At 50.3% G+C, this 23,761-nt stretch overlaps 1 protein-coding gene across 1 annotated transcript in view; it reads left to right on the top strand.

Annotated features, from left to right (window-relative positions):
* Positions 1-23,761, top strand: part of Ttyh2 (tweety family member 2) — a 52,593-nt gene that overhangs the window by 20,085 nt on the left and 8,747 nt on the right. Inside the window, exons 4-11 of the mRNA XM_008831475.3 lie at positions 6,617-6,837; positions 13,111-13,206; positions 13,621-13,693; positions 18,399-18,468; positions 18,743-18,798; positions 19,445-19,537; positions 19,808-19,900; positions 22,741-22,883. Of these exons, the coding sequence (XP_008829697.1) occupies positions 6,617-6,837; positions 13,111-13,206; positions 13,621-13,693; positions 18,399-18,468; positions 18,743-18,798; positions 19,445-19,537; positions 19,808-19,900; positions 22,741-22,883 (845 nt within the window). The remainder of the gene's footprint in view (positions 1-6,616; positions 6,838-13,110; positions 13,207-13,620; positions 13,694-18,398; positions 18,469-18,742; positions 18,799-19,444; positions 19,538-19,807; positions 19,901-22,740; positions 22,884-23,761) is intronic.

The following is a 23,761-nucleotide window of genomic DNA, read 5'->3' as shown; positions in this document are numbered from 1 at the left end:
TGCGTTGTGTGTGTGTGTTTGCTTGCCTAAGACATTTTAATTTCGAACTCTGTGTCAGGAAGGATAACCTTGAGCTTCTTTATTTTTATTTTATGTGCATGAGTGTATTGCCTGCATGTATGTAAGTGCATCCGTGTCATACAGTGCCCTCAGAGGACAGAAGAGGGTGTTGGCTCCCCTGGAACTGGAGTTACAGGTGGTTGTTAGCTGCCATGTGGGTGCTGGGATTCGAACCCGGGACTTCTGCAAGAACAGCCAGTGCTCTTAACCTATGAGCCATCTCTCCAGCCCCCTGAACATGGATATTTTAATGTTAGCTCTGAGTCCTCAGTCTAAAGCTCTGGTCCAGCTGTCAAGAGGGAAAACTGTCTTTAGAAACAATGAAAGAGCCCCAGGAGTTGAGGGAGCCCACGGAAGCCGGTGTTGTGTCTGGGGCTCTGGTTTCGTGCACTCCTGCTGGAAGCTCACTGCGGAAGACTGCTCTGGGCTGATGAAAAAAGAAGTTGAGCTACTTGGAGGAAGAGCTGCCCTGCTGAGCCCCACAATAACCCAAATGATGGAGAACAAGGAGTTGATTTCCTCTCTTCAACCCTGGCCCCTGCCTGCCTGGGACTTGCTAAGGCTAGTCTTTCCTGCTGATTTTCCCAGGGGACCCACAGCAGACCCAGGTGTTTCCTGAGGACTCTTGGTGCAAAAAGAGACCAAGAGCAGATTTCAGGGAAACTGGTCCTTGGGTATCTGACCCGCTCTTGACCAGGTCGCCCATAGAGGAGTAACGGCCCCAGGAAAAGGCCCATTTTTGTCAGCAGTCTCCACCACCAAACCCAGCCCTAATTAGAGCAATTGGTCACTGCCCTGGCATCCTCCTAGGGAGGACTCAACCTCATCTGTCCCCTCCCACACGCTCCTCTAAGCTGCTCTAAGGCTCTAATCCCTCCATCAGCTCCCAGAGACAAGAGGGGCAGGCAGGAAATCTCACCTTAAAGAGACAGGCTGTACTGCTCAAAATAGAGGTGGCCTCTGGCCTCCAGAGAGGCCCCTTAATGAGGCTGAGTATATAATGTCACATCAGAGACCCCCATTGTCCTATATATACCTCATCCTTCTCCCCCTTATATCCAAGGGTTAAATCCCTGGGAGAGACCCGATGCCTGAGGTGTCTGGGTACTGGACTGGGCATCTCTGGAGTGAGGCTAGGCAGCTGGGTGGAGGAGCTGAGGGACAGCATTATAGGAACAGCTGCCCAGCCTGGCCTGTGAAGTACAGGAAGGCCTGAATATGAGCTGGCTCCTGGGAACGCTCCTGCTCACCTCAGTCTTGGTGGGGAGTAAACCCAAGGACGTGGTCCTCCTGCCTGTCTGCCTGTCCTCCGTGTTGTGCTGCCTTCCCCTCTCTAGCCATCAGCATCCTTGGAAGAGGAACCCAGTAGGAGGAGGAGATTGCATTAGAAAGCCCCAGGGCCATGACCTTCACTAGTAGGAAAATCTATTTCTCCAAGTCCTTATCTCAGGGTAAGGGCATGCTGGGGAGAAAGCTGGGAACTGAAGTCCTGCTCTTGAGACCCTCCCTCACCCTCCTCCTAAAGGGAAGGGTTCTGTGTCTCTGAAGATCAGCTCCTCATCCCCCACCCCACTGCTGTTACTGCAAAGTAGGGTCAGTTCTCCTGGGTTTTCTGGTGGTCCTGGTGGCTGCAAGCCACTTCTGTCCCACATACTGGGACCCATGGAGCTGGTGTGGGCCTTAGGGTAGGTGTCCAACAGTCTCAGATTGAGAGCTGCAGGAAAGATAACTGATCTTGAGTCCTCCCCTCCTGGTCCAAAGGGTGAGGTCCAAATAGCAGGTAAATGGTGTCTGTGTCAAATTAACACCAGTGAAAGTGCGAGGTAAACAGTGAAGTGCACTCCACCTGGGGGACTGAGATAATGGCATCATCATAATAATTACTGCAATCAGGTGAAGTAAAGGTGCTGGGGTTGTGGGAGGCTGTGGGTGGCAAAGTCTGGGTGGGTACTCCCAGGCAAGCCCAGATGACTTAGGGCTGGGCCTGCTGGAGCCTAGAGCTAACAGCCAAATAGTCAACCAGAGGCCTTCTGGGGCAGCCCCCAACACAGAACCAAGGGACCCTCTGAATTCCCCTCTTTGGACCAGAAGCCCCTACTATTCTGTTCTGCCCCAGGGAAGACTGTCCCCCTAGTGTGGGTGGGGATAAGGGTGACAGTTCAGGGCTCTGAGAAAACCAGGTTGAGTTCTGGATTAGCTTCATGCCCTAATTTAGGGGCTCAAAAAGGGGTAAACTGGGGATTCTGGGTTGGTAAAAGCTAATGGGTCAATTGTGTAGATCCAGTTTTCCACATCCAGAGAAGGTGACCTGGATTCCAGAACCAGGCACACTTCCTCAACCCTTCAGGGTCTAAAAGTAAGCCTTAAATAAGACTATGTCTATGATCTACTAGTCAGTCAGACTGTCTCATACGCACAGGCTCAGTGAAGGAACTGAGGCATGGCATGGCTGTCCTAAGGCTAAAAACCAGTACATCCCCCGACAAGAACCTGAAGCCCCGGTCTTAGCCCTGTGTTCTTTCCCACTTCCCACACAGATCTGAGATGGGTGTTCTGCTCCACCAGCCTGACACCTGGCATCGCTCTTCCTCCCTCCTAGAGGTTCAACCTAGAGCTTACGTCAGAAGCACCAGGAGGGCTTGTTGGGCTGTGATGGCAGGCCCCGCTCCCTGGCTGGGCTCCAATTCCCCTTCTGAGGCAGGCTTGAGAGTTTGAATCTATAATGAACTCCCTGGTGATATAGCTGGCCTGGGGACCACACTTTCACAACCACACCCCCATCCTTTGAGACTACAGCTTATACATTACGTTATGGTTGGCCCTGCCTAGTGGGAGAGCTGAGCTGTCCCTTCAACCTCAGAGCTTCTCAAGGGAGAGAAACAGTCCATGTCAAGGGCATCACACCTGTAAGCAAGAACGAAGACCACTACTATCTCCGGCCCGCCCGCCCTCCCTCCCTCCCTCCCTCCCTCCCTCCCTCCCTCCCTCCCTTCCTTCCTTCCTTTCTAAATTTTTTGTTTCCTGTGGAGCAGCATCAGAAGAGAAAAATGCCTCTTTTTTTTTTTTTTTCCTTCTAGAAGGTTTTGCTATATAGTACAGGCTGACTTCAAACTCCTCATCCTCCTGCCTTAATCTCCTGATCAATGAGATTACAGGCTCTGGACATCATACCTGGTTTATTCTATAAAAATTTAACTTCTCTGTTCTTTTGCTTGTTTTTTGTGTGTGTGTGTGGGGGGACTATTATTGTTTGTAGGAGAGAGTTATGTTTGTTTCTTTTCTTGTTTTTATTTCTCTGTTTTTTGAGACAGGGTCTCATGTTACTAAAGGGGGGCTCAAACTCCCTATGTAGCCAGGAATGACATTGAACTTCTGATTCTTCTATTTCCTGAGTGTTGGGATTATAGGTGTTAGTGCCACACCCAGTTTTTTGGGTGCTGGGGCTTTAAGTCAGGGCCTGGTTAGTACAGGCAAGCACTGTATTAACAGCTACAATCACGAGGCCTGACCTCTCTATTTCTTAAAGTTCCCCTTGACAATAAAAAAACCACAATGCCAGGCATGGTGGCACAGGCCTGTAATCTCAGGACTCAGGAAGTTGAGACAGCAGGTTCAGGAATTCAAGAGTTTAAGTAGTCTAGGGAGATGTTTACAATTTTGGTTTGAGTTTTGTTGTTTGGGGTTTGGGGTGAGTTTTGTTTGTTAGTTTCTGGTGTTTTGTTTTGCTTTGAGACAAGGGATCATTTGTAGTCCAGGCTAGCCTTGACTTCTGGGCAGGGGATCACTTATAGTCCAGTCTAGCCTTGACTTCTGGGCAGGGGATCACTTGTAGTCCAGGCTAGCCTTGACTTCTGGACAGGGCATCACTTGTAGTCCAGGCTAGCCTTGACTTCAGGGCAGTCTTCCCACCTTTACCTCCCAAATGCTGGGATTCCTCCAGCCTGAGACACCATGCTGTCTGTCCTTCCCACCCTCACCGTGTCCTGAGAACCCAGTGCAAGCCAGAAAACGGAAGCGCTGACATGAGGAAATAAAAGGAAACAGAGCCATTTCTTTTCTAGAACCGGGAAGTCATAGTGTAGGGCAGACGTGAAAAACCACAAAGTCGATGTGAAGTCCCGATGACTCCACAGGCCCGGAGTGATGTTCTCTGGGCTCTCTTGCTGCACTCTCCCCCAACATGGAAAAGCTCTGCCCCTTCTGTGCCGTCTTTAGCTTACAGACCGTAGAAGCAAAGGCTACAGGGCGAGGGTTATCACAACATACCCTCCTTCCAGCTGTTTGTGCATGACGGCTTCGAAACAGCAAAGCCAGCCCCTGGTGGCACAGTCCCATAATCCCCACTACTCTAGAGGCTAGGGCAGGAGGATCTCAAATTCAAGATGTAGCAAGTTCCAGACCAGCCTGGGCAGCAAAGCCCTTTCTTCAGCTGCCAATAGGCAGGCTCGGCCTAGACCTGCAGGGACCAGGTCAGGCTGTGAGGGCTGCATCCCCAAGCCTAGTAACCACCTGGATCTGACCATTTGAAAACACCATTGCACTATAAGCCCCACCTGCGCCCCAAGTTTGGGAGCTAGTGATGACAGACACTGCCATTTTTTAGGGTCTGCTTAAGGCTCAGCCAAGGAACAGATGCCTGTCCACCCCCAACCCTAGCAGGACAAACATCCCAGGAGGATATAAACCCAAGAAAAGATACTGATTTCCTCCTCCTGTCCCACGGCCAGGCTAAGCAGAGACAGTATCAGGGTTTGTCTGTTTTCAAAGTCCCTTTGTTCTGTGTGGCCTTGCAGATAGGGCACTGTGAGCTGTTCCCAGCTCAGCAACACAGCCCCTTCTCCTATATGGTGTCTAGGAGCCCTGTTGTAGGAAACAGCACAGAGAAGCAGCAGCCGCAAAGCACTTAAACTTTATTTTATACTCCCAAGTGTTCAGGGAAGAAGAATGGATTATTTTGTTTCCCCATTTGGGTCTGTTTATATAGGCCAAGCTGCCTCTCTCCAGAGTGCTGGGGGTCAAAAGTGTTTGGAATTTCAGAGTTGTTGATTTGTTTCCGATTTTGCATAGAGTTTATTTCTAGAGCTTTAAGAAGTTTTGGGCCAGGCATGGTGGCACACGCCTTTAACACCAGCACTCAGGAGGCAGAGGCAGGCGGATCTCTGTGAGTTCAAGGCCAGCCTGGTCCACATAGTGAGTTCTAGGAGATAGTTTTGTTCTCTTAGTTTTATTCCTTTTTAAAAATTATTTTTTTGTGTGTGTGTTTTTTTGAGACAGGGTCTCCCTGTAGCCCCAGCTGTCCTGGAACTCACTATGTGGACCAGGCTGGCCTTGAACTCACAGAGATCCGCCTGCCTCTGCCTTGAGTGCTGGGATTAAAGGCGTGCGCCACCACGCCCAGCCCTGGACTGGTGTTTTCAGATTACATTTCATATTTTCAGTCTGCAGTAAGGCTTGGATCAGAGAGCCAAAGTCCTGTGAAGGCTGTAACTAGGCCAAGCTATTGGTGTGTGTGTGTGTGTGTGTGTGTGTGTGTGCACCCATACACATGCACATGTGTGTATGTACTTTCCATCACTATAACAAATCTCTGAGATCATCGATTATAAAGTAAATAGGTTTGCACACCTATAATCCCAGCACTTGGGAGGTGGTGGCTGAAGAGTCTGGAGCTCAAAGTCATTCAGGGCTACATTGCAAGTCTGAGACCAGCTTGGGTACATGAGACCCTGTATCAAAAAAAATAAAAGAAAGAGGGCCTGAAAAGATGGCTCTGTGGTTAAGAACACTGCTTACTCTTGCAGAGGACCCAGGTTCAGTTCCCAGCACTCACATGGCAGCTAACAACCATCCTTTCCTCCAGTTCCAGGGGATCTGGCCTCCACAGGCATTACACATACAGATGTGCTTACATATGTTCAGGCAACACACACACACAAAATAAAAATAAATAAATACAATTGAAAATAGAGAGGAAAAGGAGTTTATTTTGGGTCTGTTTAGGAGGTTTCAGCCCATGGTTGGTTGGTCCCATTGTTTGGGGGCCTTTGGAGAGTCTGCTCATCATGGTGACATGGCGAGGCTTCCTAGGTGGAGGGAGCAAAGCTGCTCCTCTCGTGGCCAAAAGCGGGGGTGGGGGACACGACAGAGAGAGGAGGGGAGAGAGAGAGAGAGAGAGAGAGAGGGAGAGAGAGGGAGAGAGAGAGAGAATGAGAATATCCTCTTTGAGGGAGGACATGCCCACTATGCCCTAATATGACCTAAGTCCTCCCACCAGGCCCACCACCTCTAAGCATTTCTACCACTTCTGGGTATTGCCACGTTAGGGCCTAAGCCTGTAGCATGTGGATCTTTAGGGACAATTCAGAACCACACTATGGCGGTGGGTGGCAGGGCATTTGTCCTTGGACCCTCCTTTGGGGACAGCCATCTCACGAGCTCCCTGGGGCCGGGCTGGCATGGTACAGCCCTTCAAACCCAGATGGCCAACTACTGTTTCCTGAAGAGACCATCTCCAGAGCCCTCCCAGGCCAGACTCTCAGTCTCTACCCCTCCCTAGGTATCTGGAAACACCCAGAGGATGAAAATGGACCTAGAGCAGCACCTGGCGCGGCTCAGCGAAATCTTTGCTGCTCGGGGTGACTACATCCAGACCCTGAAGTTCATGCAGCAGATGGCGGGCAACGTTGTTTTCCAGCTCTCCGGACTGCCTGTGTGGAGGGAGGTCACCATGCAGCTGACTGACCTGTCCCACAAGACTGCCTGGGTAGAATACTACAGGTGAGGCTCTGGCTCTAGGGAGGCCGTGGGAGGGCTGGGGGAACAACATCTGTAGGCCCAGCCATGCCCCCCAGCCTCAATGCAGCAGGTGAGTAGAGGGGTTCTGAGGGGTACCACCTCACACTACTTTTCTCATTGTGAGGAAATAATCCTGACAACCACCACCTAAGGAAGGAAGGGTTTATTTTGGATTACAGTTCAAGGAGACGGTCCAGTACAGGGAAGTCATAGCAGCAGGAGCCTGAGGCAGCTGGTCACACTACATCCGCAGTCAGGAAACAGCGAATGTTGCCGCTCAGATCATTTCATTCGGGGCGGCGGGGGGTCTTCTACCTCAATCACTATAATCTGGAAAATCTTGGGCTGTTGACATGGCTCAGATGGCGTATTAGTTACTTTTCTGTTGCTGTGATAAAACACCATGACCAAGGCAACTTATAGAACAAGCATTTATTTGAGCATATGGTCCATCACGGTGGGCGGGTCTGGCAGGGGGCAGCTTTAGCAGAAAGCTAAGCGTTTACATCTTCAAGCACTCGCAGGATGCAGAGAGATGGCAAGGTGGAAGTGAAATAAGGTTATAAACCCTCAAAGCCTGCCCGGAATAACCTCCTGCCTCTAGCAACGTGCACCTCCTAGGGATTCCATGAGCACCCCAAAACAGCACCAACTGGGGACCATATACTGTATTCAATACTGGAGCCTATGGGGGACACATCTCATTCAAACCAAGCTGATAAAGGTTCCTCTCACCAAGCATGGAAGCCTGAGTTCAATCCCCTGGGCCCCATGTGGTGGAAGAAGAAAACATGCAAGTTTTCCTCTGACTTTCATATGCATACCACACACACACACACACGTGATTTTAAAAAGAAAATTTTTTTTTCAGTCTTTTTGAGGCAGGGTCTCCCTGTAGCCCCAGCTGGCCTGGCATTCACTATGTAGACCAGGCTAGCCTTGATCGCAAGAGATCTGCCTACCTCTGCCTCCTGAGTGCTGGGCCTGAAAATGTGTGCACCATGCCCTGCATAAAGAAAATATTGTTCATGCCTGCTCAGCGATTTGTCTCCTAGGTGATTCTAGTTCCTTCAAGATTAAGCATCATACCACACCACCTCACTTAGGTGTGCAAACTAACCCCTGTGTCATCCAGCCTGTGATATCTGTTATGTCTCCCTTGGGACTCCATCCCTGATGAAGACCCTGGCTGTCCTCCCTCTAGGTATAAAGTCTCGGAAGGCTCACTCGGTAAGAGCCAAGGAAGGAGGCAGCTGTCTCCATCCTAGGGTGACCTCCATCCAAATGACTGAGCATTCAACATAGTGTACATGCATCATGGGTGACATGCGTGTCACTGTGCTCCCAGAGCAGGCCCCAGCATCACGAAAGCACAGGGTGGGACAAATAACATGGGTCTTACAAGACTAGGGTCAGCTCTTTGAATCCCTCCTGTACCCAAAAGACTTGACACCTTTTCAAACCATTGAGGAAGGTCAGAGCCTTTACCCCAACATTGTAAAATATACCCTGATTTTCTGGATTAGACTCCCATTATGTCATAAAGCCCCACTGCTGGGCTGAGTTCAGAGGAAATGCTCAAGACCTCCCCATCGGACCCTCTTTTCCAAAAGGAAGGACTTAACCCAGTCCCTAGCTCCCAGTGGTGTTCTGACTCTAGACGGCACTCCTGGGTCCAAGTGGTGCTCCCATCCCTCACCCCTTAGACCTTGCATCTCTCTGACATCATGGACATTCTGGATGGAGAGGGACCTCTGCCTAACACCTCCCAGACAGATATAAACCAAGATGCCTCTCTCCCAGGGGACAAAAATTGCCAGCTGAGGGCCTACCTGTGGCCCTAAAACAGTGGTACCCGATAAGCCCCTTAATATGGGGGCTGTTCACTGCCTGAGCCCTTGAAATTGTCACGTGAGGCTGGGCGGCTTGTTTAGAGTGGGTGTCCTTGCGGACCTGGCTCTTCTCCCTAAGTGTGCTTGGCAGATAACCTGTGGGCACTTTGGTAAAGACCATGAAGAAATAGTTGAGGTTTATGTATAAAAAGGGGCTTCTTGTTCAGGTGAGGTTATTAAAAATCAGAAAAGCCAGGGCTGGAGAGATGGCTCAGAGGTTAACTTATTGTTCTTCTAGAGGACCTGAGTTTGGTTCTCAGCTCATAAGTCAGGCAACATATAACCACCTGTAATTCTAGTTGCAGAGTATCTGATACCCTCTTCTGGCCTCTGCAGACACCTACACTCACTTGCACATATCCACATGCAGACAGATATACACACATACACATAAACTAATTTTTTTTGTCTTTTTTGAGACAGAGTCTCCTTGTAACCCCAGCTGGCCTGGAACTCACTATGTAGACCAGGCTGGCCTTGAACTCACAGAGATCTGCCTGCCTCTGCCTCCCGAGTTGCTGGGATTAAAGGCATGCACCACCATGCCCAGCTTAATATTTATTTTTATTTTATGTGTATGAGTGTTTTGCCTGCATGTGTGTAAGTGTACAATATATGTGCTGTGCTGTGCTGTGCTGAACAGGCCAGAAAAGGGCGTCAGATCCCCTGGAACTGGAGTTATGGTCCATGGTAATCCCCATGTGGGTACTGGGAACCCAATCCTGGGCTTCTGCAAGAACAGAGAGTTCTCTTAACTGCTGAGCCATCTCTCCAGCACCCCCCCCCCTTTTTTTTTAAAAAAAATCAGGAAAGCCAGTAACCAATGCACCAGCAACTAATTCAGAGGCACCCACCTCCTCCTTATTTGGGTCAGGTTGAGGAATAAGGTTAGTTCAAGAGTCACTGCAGATCCCGAACACTGAGTGTCACTTCTTCTATCTCAGCTGTGTTTGCAGCTCCCTGTCCTGCCTGGGCTGCCTAGTTCACAGGATCCTTGAATGAGTCTCCCCAGAAAGGCTTCCTAGTGGATGTCATGCATGCCAATCCAGTCAGGCAAACACTTCTGAGCACTTTATAACGGAGGGGGGCCATCACTTAGAGGATGTAACAATCAGGAGACTTATAGTCTAGGACTAAGATGTGGATGCTGGCCTGCAGAGACCGGATGTGGTGAGGCTGTGGGAGTGGCACAGACTGGAGCAGTTCCTTAGGCCACAGCCAAGTTCTTGGTGAGAAATCCCTCCCCCAGTTCTCAGGGGCTCCTCTGGGAGAACACATCTGCCCAGGAGTTGTTTCTAGTAACCACTTATACAGGCAGCAGGCATGGGCCTAAGAAAGCATAGGAAACCAGAGCTGTGGGAGTGGGGGTGGGAAGGCCCTCCCCCAACTGTATTTCCTACAGATGAAGGATGTGGGGAGGGAGTGGCACATCTTTAGGTTGGGGAACACAGAACACTATTTTGGAAGGTACCCTGGCAGCATCCCTCAAAGGAAGGAGGGTATAGAGTTCCCATCGAGCTTCTAGAACTCTCAGCCATCACAGCTCTCAACTTTCCGATCTGTACAGTGGGACACTAACACTAGATGGTTCCTGAGCTTCCTTCTAACTCTGAGTCTAAGAAAACTTGGTTTTCTAAGAAAACTTCCTTGGGACCTCCAGCAAATGCAGGCCAGCTCTATCCTTGTCTCAAAGCCTTAGCCCTGTTTCTGAAACCCCAAATGCCTGCTTGTGTGGTGCTTGATGTGCTGCATGGGGGCTAAGAGTTTTGATTAAGCCCCTGCTTTTGGTATCAAACCTCGATTCACAAAGATAGGCTCTCACTTGGCTTCTGGGGGCCTCCAGCTTGCTCCCTCCTCCTCCGAACATCTAGTCAGTCCCTACCAGCTCCCCATGCCGTACTTTCACTCCAGACTCTTTCATCCCCTCCTTGTGGCATTGGTGAAGCAGAACTCGATTGCTGGAGAGGAAGACATCGATGAATGTACTTGGCCTTGGCATCACGAGAAATAAGGATCAAAAGACTTCTCTCTGTTGGAACTAGAAGAAGCTCCCTGTCTCTTCCTCCCTCTACCCCCCTTACTGACTCCGTTGCTCAAACTGGTCTTCAGCATAGGCTCCCTTGAGTCCTAATGGGAAGGGAAAGGGTCAGGGGCACTTAAAGATCTTCTTGCAGCCCTTGGACCTAAGGTATCCACATTCTTCAATTCAGCTCCCACTATGCAGAAATAAAGGCTGCAACATCTGTGGCTATTTACCCCATTGCATCCAGCAAGCACTCCTTGCCCTGTGCCTGTGAGATGAAGGGATCCAGCTTCCTTTACACATCTGGAAACAGAGTCAAAGGGGGAAGGTGGGGCTGGGAATGTAGCTCCATTAGTACAGTGCTTGCTTAGCATATATGAAGCACTGGGTTTAATCCCCAGCACTTGGACTGTAGAGACAGAAGGACCACAAGTTAAAAGTGATCTTTGGCTACATATTGAGTTTGAAGCCAGTCTGGAAATAAGTGAGACACTATCTCAGAAAAAAAAAAAAAAAAAAAAAAAGAGGAAAGGGAGTGGGGATGGTGGACATGGCGCATACCTTTAATCCCAGCACTTAGGAGGCAGAGGCAGACCAGCCTGATCTCCATAGCAAGTTCCAGGTCAGCTGGGGCTACAGAGAGACCCTGTCTTGAAAAACAAATGAAGTTGTGGGAAAGGTGGATTGCCACAGTCTCTAGCTGGTATATGACAGCTTTCCCATAGAGGTTCAGCCCTGGGAGACCCAAAGGCCCAAAGAGCAGTGGCTTGGAGGCCTACAGGTTAGTGGAGGCCCCAAGATATCCCAGCCCTGGCTTCACCTGAGCTCCTGATAGTCAGGAGTGGGCCCGGCCCTCTCATGTAGGCATCCTGATACGAAGCTCAGTGCCTGGCACAGATGTTGGTTGAAGTGACCCTTGACATCCTATATTGTGTATCCCACAGAGGCTGGTGCAAGATGGGAGGTTTGGGGAAGCCAGGCAGAATGTCCATCAAAGAGGACATCTCAGGAGCTTTCTGAGACCTGTGACTAATATCAGCCCTTAGTGGATCTGCTGCTCTTTGAGAGATCCAGAAACAAAGTAAAGCAGGTCCGGAGAGAAGCCTGCTGGGGGCTGCTGAGACAGGGCTCTGCTGTTCAGTATGGACACTGTCAACCACCTATGTCTGTTAACATTAATTAAAAGTCAGGCAAGGGACTAGAAGTGGAGTCAATGGCAGACAGAGCTCATGTTAGCATGCATAAGGCCCTGAACTTGATCCCAGCACCATAAAAAAATGTAATAATTACCAGGCGTGGTGGCGCACGCCTTTAATCCCAGCACTTGGGAGGCAGAGGCAGGCAGATCTCTGTGAGTTCAAGGCCAGCCGGGTCTCCATAGTGAATTCAGACCAGCTGTGGTTACGGGGAGACCCTGTCTCAAAAAGACCAAAAAAAAATAGTAATAATTAATGTTAAGTAAACTTAGACATTCATTTCCTTCATGGGGATGGGCAAGGTTTTGCTGTCACCCCAAGCTTGCCTACAACTTTTGCCTCTACCTCCCAAGTGCTGGGATTAAAGGCATATGCCACCACATCCAGCTTCATTTTCTATCTTTAATTTTTTTTTCACATTTTAAAAAATATTTTATTTATTATTTTTATTTTATCTGTACGAGTGCATTGCCTGCATGTATGTGAGTGTACCCGTTTCGTGCAATGCCGTGGAGGTCGGAAGAGGGCTTCAGATTCCCCTGGAACTGGAGTTAAGGACAGTTCATAGCTGCCATGTGGGTGCTGGGAATCGAACCCGGGTCCTCTGTAAGAGCAGTCAGTGCTCTTAACTGCTGAGCCAACTCTCCTTTTTTTACATTTCTTTATTTTGTATGTGTATGTGTGTGGGCATGCACCTGCTGTGGCATGGGTATGGAGGAGGTCAGAGGACAACTTGTAGGAGTCAGTTCTTCCCTTCCACCATGTGGGTTTTGGAGGTTGTCCAGCTTGGTAGCAAGTGCCTTTACCCATTGAGCCATCTTGACAGCCCCTCATTTTCTCTCTTGCATAAGCCACATCTCAGGTTCTCAGTAGGCATCTGTGAGTAGTTAGTGGTAGACAGAGTGAACAAACAGATGTAGACTCTTTCTACCATGATGGAAAGTTCTAGTGACAAGTACTAGTCTAGCTGTTCCACCAGAATATCAAGGTGGAGAGGGGGACAGGGGCAGGAGTACAGATTTGTCTAGCTAAAAATGAAGAGACAACGCCCCAGCCTCTGCCTAGGCTGCTGCATCGGCCTCCCGGGGCAGCAGGTGGGCAGTTCTGCTCCTCTGATCCTGACCTTCTCCCTGCCTCCACCCAGGTGGCTCTCCTACCTCCTGCTCTTCATCCTGGACCTGGTCATCTGCCTGGTCACCTGCCTGGGACTGGCCAAGCGCTCCAAGTGTCTCCTAGCCTCGTAAGTAAGCCTACCTGTGGGTCTGGAACAGAGAGCTGAGCAAGAAGCCATTCACAGAGGCAGACGAGGGCCCTGAGGGTGCAGTAGCCGGGCTGCCCTTCCCCAGCACCCGGCTGAGTCAGGACACTGTAGGCAGAGGCTTGCTGTGTGGCCCACACTGAGCACCTCCAGCTGTCTCTGGCTAATATGCCCTCACCAGCTGGGTCTCTTCAACCCAGGGACCTCTGTTCCAGACACTGGGCTCCACAGCCCTCTCCCAGCTGTTAGTAGAGAAGGGGGGTGGTCCATGCATGGCAAGGGAAACCCTGCCTGGGAGGAAGATACTGAAGGCAGATAGGATGACTGCTGTTCAAGGGACCCCCCCTCCTGCCCACCCACCCTTATGGAATCCCACAGTGTCTGCCTCTGCCCTAGAATGCTGTGTTGTGGAGTGCTGACCCTGATCCTCAGCTGGGCCTCCCTGGCCGCCGACACAGCTACAGCAGTGGTGAGTGGAGTTGGGGGTGTGAGTGGTGGGTCTGACCAGGATGTGTCCTGTCCAGAGCACCCAGGTAGACTAGCTGCCAGCCTCAGTCCCTCACCTACCATCCCAGAATCTCAGAATTGGAGCGGCTTGGATCACCTCGGCCAGGCTCAGAGACAGAAAGCGGCTTGCCCAAGGTTACAGGGCCTCAGGGGCAGAGCCAAGATTAGACTCAGCTACTTGTACCAGCTTGTGGGGAACTCGTGGGTGGCCAGGTGACTTCCCTGTGCTTGTGAAGAATTGACCTAGTGAAGGCTGAGTGGGTTGGCAGCCCGGGATGGAAGAGCCTTTAGCTGCCTCTGGTATGAGGTGTATAGAAGGTGGCGCTTATCTTGCTTTCTGGCCCTTTGGTTCTAATGTCCTCATGCATTCTCTCTCTCTCTCTCTCTCTCTCTCTCTCTCTCTCTCTCTCTCTCATGCTTCTGATTGTGGTGCCTCAAAATGTTATAGAAAAGTGATGGCCTGCCCTACGTGAGAATGTTTGGGCTAGGCATTGTGGTGCCCACTTTTTATCCCAGCACTTGGGAGATGGAGGCAGAAGGATCTGAAATTTAAGGGCATCTTTGGCTACATAGTGAATTCAAGGCTAACCTGGGCTATATGAGACCTTGTCTCAAAAATCAATGTAGTCTTACACTGGAACTGAGCTGCATCAGTGAGTCTGTCTGCCCATTCACTCAGCAGATGGTTTTTATGGCATGTCATTCAACAGGACCAGGTGCCTCAAGACACAAAACCCAGGAAGGTATGAGTTCTCTGTTGATAATCACTCGGTAGAAGACAGACTTGTGGATAGATCATCATGCCATGGTATAAATGACCAGGAGCAAGTGCGTGCTCTGTTCTGTGTATGGTGATTTGTACCTATGTGAACATATACACACAGACAAGTGCATGTGTGCTGGGGGAACACATTTTATCGGGATTTCAAGGAACCCCTCACTGATTTGAGGACCATAAATGAACCCCATCTTCTGCACGTGTTCTTTACCTGGAGGTAAAAAGACAGAGATTGAGATAAGAGCTTCTACCCACATGCCTTATCCGGAGCCCCTGGGGCTGACCGGGAGTTCTGGCCTTAGGCACTTATGCTCACAGAATGAATGTTTCCTGGTGCCACTTGCCTCTGCTACTTGGGGCAGAGGCTTACTCAGAAGCGCTAAGAAGCCAGGTGCAAGCCTGTGATCCCTGGCTTCTCTGGAGGCTGAGGCAGGAGGATTACAAATTAAAGGCCTGTCTGGGCTACAGAGCAAGTTTAAAGGCAGCCTGAATAACTTTGTAAGACCCTGTCTCTAAAAAGGGATGAGAATTCAGCTCAGTGGTAGAGCACTGTGTAGCAGGTAAAAGGTTGTCAGTTCAATCCTCAGTACCGTAAAGGGGGTAGGGAGAGCTGGGGCTGTAGCTCAGTTAGTGATGTGCTTGTCTGACATTCACAAAGCATCCCCAGCACTGCACACTTGTTATCCCAGCACTTAGGAGGTAGAGGCAGGAAGATCAAGAGTTCAGGGTCATCCTTGGCTACCTAGTGAGTTCAAGGTCAGCTTGGACTATATGAGATCCTGTCTCAAAACAAACAAAAAAGGAAGTGGGCATTTCTCATCTCCCCTCTTTGTTCTATGACCACAACCCAAGGGCTGGTACAGAAAAGAGCCGGGTGCTAGAGCCCAGGCGCTGCTCAAAGCGTCCTGCCAGCCTTGGGCTAGGAAGACTGTAAACAGCGTGGGGGGGGGCCTCTTGGCCAGAGTGATGGGCGCAGCTGCCTAGCTGGCAACCTCTCCTCCAGAGACAAGTGTAGGCACAGGGAAGCTTTCAGTGTGAACCTTAATGGAGCCTGGACCCACTTCTGGCAGCCTCTGCCTTTGGAAATGTTGATGGAACCCAGCTTGCCACCGTGAGCTGCCCCTTGGGAGCCAGCTCCCTCCCAGCAGGGGCTTCTGTTACCGGGCTTCCCGTTCAGGGAACCCACAGACCGTTTTATCTGCAGCCGGGTGCCATGGAATGCCAGGGAGTTGGGAGCCATGCCATTTCCCTAATTCCTTTAGTCAGGCCCTTGTGCGGGAGAGGCAGGGTGTGAGGGCACTGAATGGGCCTTTGACAGAGCTGAGGATGCTGTAGCATTTTAATAGGGAGAGGGGTGAGGAGGAGCTGCAAGTGGGGGGTGGGGGGAGGCCACCAGCTGTCAAGGGGTCATTGTGCAGAGCTTTTGTGTGGCCTCCACTGCCACCCTGCTCTCTGAGGCCTGTTTTGAGAGCACTGAGGGGGGAGAGACTGACACCACCACCCTGCCCCCAACCTGTCCTCCAAGCAGGGCCTCCAGAGACCAGAGCACAGCCCCTGAGACTTTGTTCCAGGGGATGCTGAATGGAGGGTAGATGAGAGCTTAGGAACTAAGAGTCTCCAGACCTGTGGCCCTAGCCCCTCCCCTGACCATCCTCCATCCCCTGTGTGAACCACAGAAGAGTCTTAGGGGCTCAGGGCTTTTCAGATCTAGGAGGGGTAGTGCAGAGAAGAAAGAGAAAGGAGAGCCCATGAGGAGTCCCCACACGTGTTTAGGCTGCAGAGCAAGGTGGATGGCGCACTCCCAGGGCATCCAAGCCTGAGGGGCAGCAGGCTTGCCTCCTAGGTCAGAGGTAGAGCATGACCATTGGAACCCCCAGCCCATGCCACATGGCCCCTCCATCCCTTCCCTGCAGTGGGACCTCTAGAAAGTTATTAAAGTTTATGCCTCAGTTTCCTTCTGTGTAAAATGAGAATAACAGGACCTGCCTTGAATGGCACACAGTAATCGCTCAGTATGCCGTAGCCATCTTGGCTTCTTACACAGTTCTCATCATGTGAGGCTCACAGGGATAACCCCTTTAGACAGCTATCTTTGTCCTCAGGAACTTCCTGAAGTCTCAGCCATCATCTGGGCTGGGTTCTAGGCAGCTTTTCCTACCCACCCCAGCTATACCAGATGCCCCTTCCTCACCTCCCCCCCTTCATCTCATTCACCATTGCATGAATAATGTATACACACGTACGTACATTCACACATGTACTCAGGCACGTATACGCATGCATACACACACGTGCATGTATCATCTTTGTGGATACATTTGGCTCCTCACAGTAAGTCACATACCCCATACCACCCTAACTCACTTTCCCAGCTGTGGGCTAAAGCCCACGCCTGCCTAAGCAGGGGAAGGAATGCGGCCCCAGCATTGGTAGAGCCTCAGATGGGTCTCCTTGTCTCTTCCCCACCTTTAGACCCAAGGTCCGGTGACTCAGACAAAGATGATGGCCTTACTTTGTTTACCAAGGCTCCCCCCAAGTACCCCAGCCTGGCTCCCCATTTCTGCTACTCCAGCCAAGGGGTAGGGTGTATCACCACCAGTCCTGCTGGCACTGCAAGTCTGACTAATAATATTAGGCTGGCTGATTTATTATATATGTTGGTGGTTTGTATAGAAAGCCATTCTTCCAGGGTTCTGAGCGCCTGTGGGTGATTATGTATGTGTGTGTGTGTGGATATATTTTTTTTTAGGATGGAAGCATTTGCTCTTAGGAAGTTCATGAAAATGACAGGGCTCAGGAAGCTCAAAAAATTCTGAGACTCACAAGGCCCTTCCCTGCGAGTGTGTGTGTGTGTGTGTGTGTGTGTGTGTGTGTGTGTACACATATGCATGTGGGTCTTTGGGAAAGCTTTGTATCCAGAGGAGCCTGATTCTTCCCAATACTCCCATGCACGTTTTCTACTCTAGGTCCCAAAACACAGGCGTCCCCTCCAAGTTCCCATTCTAGAACCATGCCTGGCACCTAGCAAATATTCAAATCCTGTCTATGGATTCAGTGAATGAAGGGGAGGTTCTGTGGTGTGGGTAGAGTACCATGACCCTGATGGAGAACAGGACCCCTGGTGTTGCAGGGCCACCTGGAGGAATCCCCTGCCAGGGGGTCATGTGTGGGTGGGACAAAGGACCAGGGCTTACCATAGCTGCTCTGAAAGGTGAGAGGCCCCTTTTCCCTGGTTTTCCAACCCTCCTCTGCCAGGTTGGGGCTCAGAGAATGACATCCTCCTGTTGTCCCTAATTCACACAATCACACTGGCCTTACAGGTCACCTAACCAGGCCGTGCTGTAGTTTCAGTCATACCCCACTAATCCCTAGCCTCCCATCTCAGCAGTAAGGACCGATTCCCAAAGACCTTAAGATGAACTCATCTCTAGCCTCACATTTCAGAAGGCAAGTCTGGGACCTTCCATTGGCTGATCATCTGCATATGCAGGGCTTGATAATGACAAGAATACAGTTAGGAAGGACAAATAAGCCTGGGATACAAAGGAATGCACACACACACACACACACACACACACACACACACACACACCTGCAGCTGTCCTGGGCCCCGTCCCAAAAGAGGCACTTAGAAATAAGAGATCACTTTCCAGAGCACCTTGCCTACAATCATTCAGTCATTTGTAAGGTGACTAGTATCATCATGTCCACACGAGAGATGAAAACAACTGAGGCACGGACTCAGTAGCTTGTCCAAGGTGACAGGAAAGGACAGAGCCAGGATTTGAACACAGGAATGAGTCGAAGATCAAAGTAACTGGGACATCAGGAGCCTGATTCACTCCTCACAGTGCCTGGGGGTCTGACCTTCGTTCTGTCTCCGACTCAGGGCACCAGTGATTTCTGCATGGCTCCTGACACCTACATCCTGAACAACACACAGAGCCAGATCAACACAGGTAACGTCCTCTGGGACCTCTGTTCCTACAGCCACACACACTCAGACCAGGCCAACATGACCTGATTGCACCTAAACTTAACCTCGTCCAGCCCTGTGGTCACTCAGCCTTCTCCATGCCTTGGACTTCAGGCTTAGCTGGACTGCTGAGCCGCTTCCTGGAAAACTGCTTCCTTTGGGAGCCTGAGGAGGGAAGGCAGGCTGGGCTGGACCAGCACGCATGCAGAGACCTGGTTCCCTATGAGCTGCCTAACACTGATGCTATTGCCTTGCAGAGGTGGCCCACTACTACCTGCATTGTAGCCAGAGCCTAAGCAGCCCCTTCCAGCAGGTACAGTCACCCAGACTCACCCTTTCTACCACCCCACATCATCTCCTTCCCTCACCCTGAGCCTTCCACACACACAAGGAAGAATGACAGCTGGGCCTTGCTTCACTGTGGTCTTCGCTGTGCACTTGGTTACCGCGTTCTAGGTCTTTCTCCCATGCTCACATATGCACAGTTCCCTGGAAAGCTGGTTACCCTGCAGGTGTTATGCAGGTGGTGGGGGTAGGACCCAAAGTTCCCCATTTCTCCCATGCTCCCAGGCAGAGCCCATGCTGCTTCTCTGAAGACCACATTTGAGTAGCAAGAAGTGAGAGGACTATGGAGCTCTCAAGAAGCCAGAGGGATAAACGGGAAGAGACTTCCTACAGCAGATGACCATATCCTAATAGTGGTTGGGTTGACCAGATGGCTGGGGATCTGAATGCTGAGGACCTGTTTCTCCCTATATAGGTCCAAATCCCCCTATGTTCCCAGGCTAGCATAATCTAACTCTATGCCTGCTCCCTGAATTCAGAGTCTGAGCAGCCTGCCCAAACTCCTGTGCATTAACCTGGGGGAGGGGAGGGAGAGAGGCTACAGGAGGCCTCTGGGTAGCTATGGGGCTTCTGGGAAATAGAGCCTCATGGGGGCCTCTGGTCTTTCCATCTAGTCACTGACCATCTTCCAGCGTTCACTGACCACCATGCAGATCCAAGTTGTAGGCCTGCTGCAGTTCGCTGTGCCCCTCTTCCCCACAGCAGAGGTAAGGCAGCCGCCTCCCACAGGAACCATGTTGAAGGATGGGAGCCCTATTTGCACTCCAGCAACCCTTTCCCCTGCCACACCCCCACCTAAGCCCTAGCTAGGTTTGGTGAGTATGCTGTCAACTACATAACCCTCCTTCCCTTCTCCTGTGGCTCTGCCCTTTTCTTTGGCTCACGAGGCCCCTTTACACCTGCTGCTCTCTGTGGTGTGGTCTGTAAGCCATCCCCTGCTTCTCACTCTGCCTTCTCTTCCCCTCTTCCTACTTCAGAAAGACCTTCTCAGCATCCAGCTCCTGCTGAACTCATCAGAGACCAGCCTGCACCAGCTGACTGCCGTGTTGGATTGCAGAGGACTGCACAAGGTGCAGGGGACCCTGGAGGGTGCATGGAGGGTGTGGGGTGCACCTAGGAAAGGGATTATCTACACTCCCTTCAGGCCCAGGAATGGGGCTTAAGTGGGAAGGGGGAGGAGGTGCCTGGCTTCTTGATTCTCTCTGGTGGCTGGGGAGGGGGGGGAAGCACTCCATGAAAGGAATCTGGGGCAGGAGTAGGAGAGCTGGTCAGGTTAGCTCTAGGGCATTGGGAAACACTGACCTAAATGAAGAAGACAGTTCCCCATTGCCTAGATTCCTGACCATCTGGTCAACCATCCACCTCCCTGACTTGCAAGTCAATGTTTTATTGCCGGGGTCATCTTTCCTGGAACTTGGGGTGTGATATGCTGGGCAAGGTGGTGCATGCCTGTAATCCCAGCACTGGAGGCAGAGGCAAGAGGATCATGAAGTCAAGGCCAGCTTAGGAAACAACAACAAACAAACAAACAGAAATAACAAAAACCAGCTCTCATATATACAAAAATGCAGGGAACCCTGGGAACATGTGCCTGCCTCACCCCCGGCAACGAGCCAATGAATGCCACCATCTTCTGCATCCCATATGGATCTAGAATAGTCATGGTGATCCCAACTGCCATCTCTTAAACACTCCAGTCTGTGATCAGCCTTTGTCAATGTACTGTATCATTTATATGGCAATTAGTCCTTATAGTTGCATTGTAAAATACCCACTCTGTGAGCAGAATAAAATCTATCTATAGATAAGGAAACTTAATACTTGTGTGTGCATAGATGGATGGATGGATAATGTAAATCTGTGTGTATGTTTGTGTATCGAGCTGGTTACTGAAGATTCTAGAGAGCAGGTCAGGGACTCGGACTTGGGTCCTGACAGTCTGACTTCAGAGCTGTAAACATGGAAATCACCCACGTTCCCTCTCTCTGCTTCTCCTCATCTGATCCCTCAGCATGTCCCAGCAAGTGTCTTAAGTGAATCATGAATCTGACAGTGCCTATCCCTATGGTTTCCACCATGGTCCAGGCATCAGCCTGCTTTCCTGGGTGGCAGCCATGGCCTCTTAATTGTTCCCTTGGGAGACAGGGTCCCCCTTTCACCCTCCCCCCATTACCATCCAAGACCTGTCACACACAGAAGCCTAAATGATCCTTTTTAAAAAAATATCTTATTTATTATTTTTATTTTATGTGTATGAGTATATTGCCTGCATTGTAGGTAAGTGCACCCGTGTCGTTCAGTGCCCACATAGGACAGAAAAGGCTGTTGGATCCCCTGGAACTGGAGTTAACAGTTGTTAGCTGCCATGTGGGTGCTAGGATTTGAACCTGGGTCTTCTGCAAGAACAACCAGTGTTCTTAACTGCTGAGCCATCTCTCCAGCCCCAAATGACCCTTTTTTTAAAAAAAAAAAATGTATTGAAAGGGGCTGGAGAGATGAATCATCGGTTAAGAGTGCTGACTGCTCTTGCAGAGGTCCTGGGTTCAATTCCCAGCATCCATATAGTGGCTGACAACTGTCTGTAGCTCCAGTGCCAGGGGAATCCAAAGCCTTCTGATCTCCATGGGCATTGCATGACATGAGTGCACTTACATACATGCAAGCAATATACTCATACACATAAAATAAAAATAATAAAATATTTTTAAATGCATTGGAAGTGAAATATGGTGGCACACACCAATAAAAACATGGGAAGTGTAAGCAAGAAAGCCAGGTGTTCAAGGGCATTCTCTGCTACATAGTGAGTTTGAAGCCAACCTAGGCTACATGAGACCCTGTCTAAAACAACAACAGACTAAAGTCAATGAGGACAAGGGAGATGGATCAGTGGGTAAAAGCACCTGCCACACAAGCCTGATGAATTGATTCCTAGAACCCAGGTGCAGTGGTATGCATCAGTAAAGTCCTTCGTCAGCAAGATGGGGCATGGGGCAGGAGAATCACCCAGAAGCTTGCTGACCAGTTATCCTGGAGTACACTGTGCAGTGCGGCAGAAGCAGCAAGAGTCCCTGCCTCAAAAACAATGCGGAAAGAGAGCCCAGTTTGCGTAGTTGTCTTCTGACCTCCACACATGTGCTGTGACACTTAAGTGCCCTCACTTGTGGATATACACATGCACACACACACACATAAAATAATAATAAATTTTGTTTGTTTTTTTGAGACAGGGTCTCCCTATAGCCCCTACATAGCTGGTTAAAACTTGGTATGTAGACCAGACTGGACTTGATCTCACTGAGATCCACCTACCTCTGTCTCCCCAGTGTTAAGAGTAAAAGCATGTAGCTGGGCATGGTGGCACACGCCTTTAATCCCAGCACTCAGGAGGCAGAGGCAGGCAGATCTCTGCGAGTTCGAGGCCAGCTGAGGCTACAGGGAGACCCTGTCTCAGAAAGTCAAAAAAAAAAGATTAAAAGCATGTGCCACCACACTCAACATGATAAAAAAAATTTTTTTTTGAATGAATATTGAGTTAGGAACCACGCATGGTGTCAATCCCAAGTGTAAGGCCTGCCTGGAAAACTTAGCCAGACCTTGCACCAAACGTAAAATGTAAAAAGAAAAATGTTATGAATGTAACCTGTCTCTGGCTCTATATTTAGCCAACCACCTCTCTGTCTGGTTTGGAGCCAGCCCTCCTGTATCTAATAGATGGTCAGCAAGTATTTGCAGAGTGGTTCATCTGCAGGAGCCCCACTGGGTGACTCCAGGATGGGGACTCCAAATGTCAGTGAAAGGCGCCAGATTGTAGGTCCATGCAGAAGAGAGAGGGGCTTCTGTAGAAGAGTTCAGACCAGGCTGTGCCACCTGTGCCCTCTCCAATCACACACTCCTGTTTCTCCCCCAGGACTACTTGGATGCCCTCACTGGCATCTGCAATGATGGCATCGAGGGCCTGCTCTTCCTAGGCCTCTTCTCCCTCCTCGCTGCCCTGGCTTTCTCTACCCTGACTTGTGCTGGGCCGCAGGCCTGGAAGTACTTCATCACCAGGTGAGCTTTGTGAAGGGAGGGTTGGGGGACTCCTACAGATGGAGGTTTTCTGGGGGTGGAGGGGCATGAAGGAGCTGGTCACCTAAGGCCTGAAACTGAGGAGGGCAGCAGAGGGGCCCGGCATTCAGCCCTGGCAGGCCAACCAGATTTCCACAGCCGTTTCCCCGAGAGATGAGATCGATTCCCCCCGAAAGCAGCCAGGCCAAGGATGGTGATGGGTCTCTCCTGCCACTGCCCAGTGTGCTGTGCTTCTTTCTTCCTAGGCAAGATTTGCAAGGAAAATGATGAAGGAAACCCCAGAGAATGCCAGGCAGGGTCAAATGTATCACTGTTAAGAGGAAACCTAGAGTCTCCCTGGGGAGAGAGAAACAGATAAGGTGGGATTTTAGGACCTCATGAATGGACCAGAGGGAATGAGAGGGACACCCTCCTCAACCCCAGCCTTCACCACTCTCATACATGCAGCTGGCCTGGTGGGCTGTCTGGAAGAGGTGGGCATGGAGATGGGGACAGGTGGAAGGTGTGAGAACCATGCTTTTGTGGGCTATCAAAGAGATACATGTGGCCTGAGAGATTGCTGGGAGGAAAGACTGGGGAGCAGAACAGCCTTGAGCCTCCCTCACCCCTCACTGCTGGCCAAATTCTTTTTTTTTTTTTTAACTTTTACAAAAACTTTATTGAGAATTTCATACATGTATATAAGGTGTTTTGATCAAATCCATGCCCATTCCCTTCCCTCCAACATTCCCCCCTCTGAAGAGGTAACCCTAAAATCTTTTAAGGATTAGAAACAAGCTCCCAAATACTTTTGACATTTTTGGCCTTTGGAACAGAGTATGTTGCTAAGAGGCCCAAGGACATTTTGGCTTTCAGCCAAG

Source organism: Nannospalax galili, unplaced genomic scaffold (genome assembly GCF_000622305.1).
Source record: "Nannospalax galili isolate Female #2095 unplaced genomic scaffold, S.galili_v1.0 scaffold634, whole genome shotgun sequence".
Classification (NCBI taxonomy): domain Eukaryota; kingdom Metazoa; phylum Chordata; class Mammalia; order Rodentia; family Spalacidae; genus Nannospalax; species Nannospalax galili.
The sequence above is the reverse complement of the archived record's forward strand: the minus strand, read 5'-3'. Positions and strand labels throughout refer to the sequence as shown.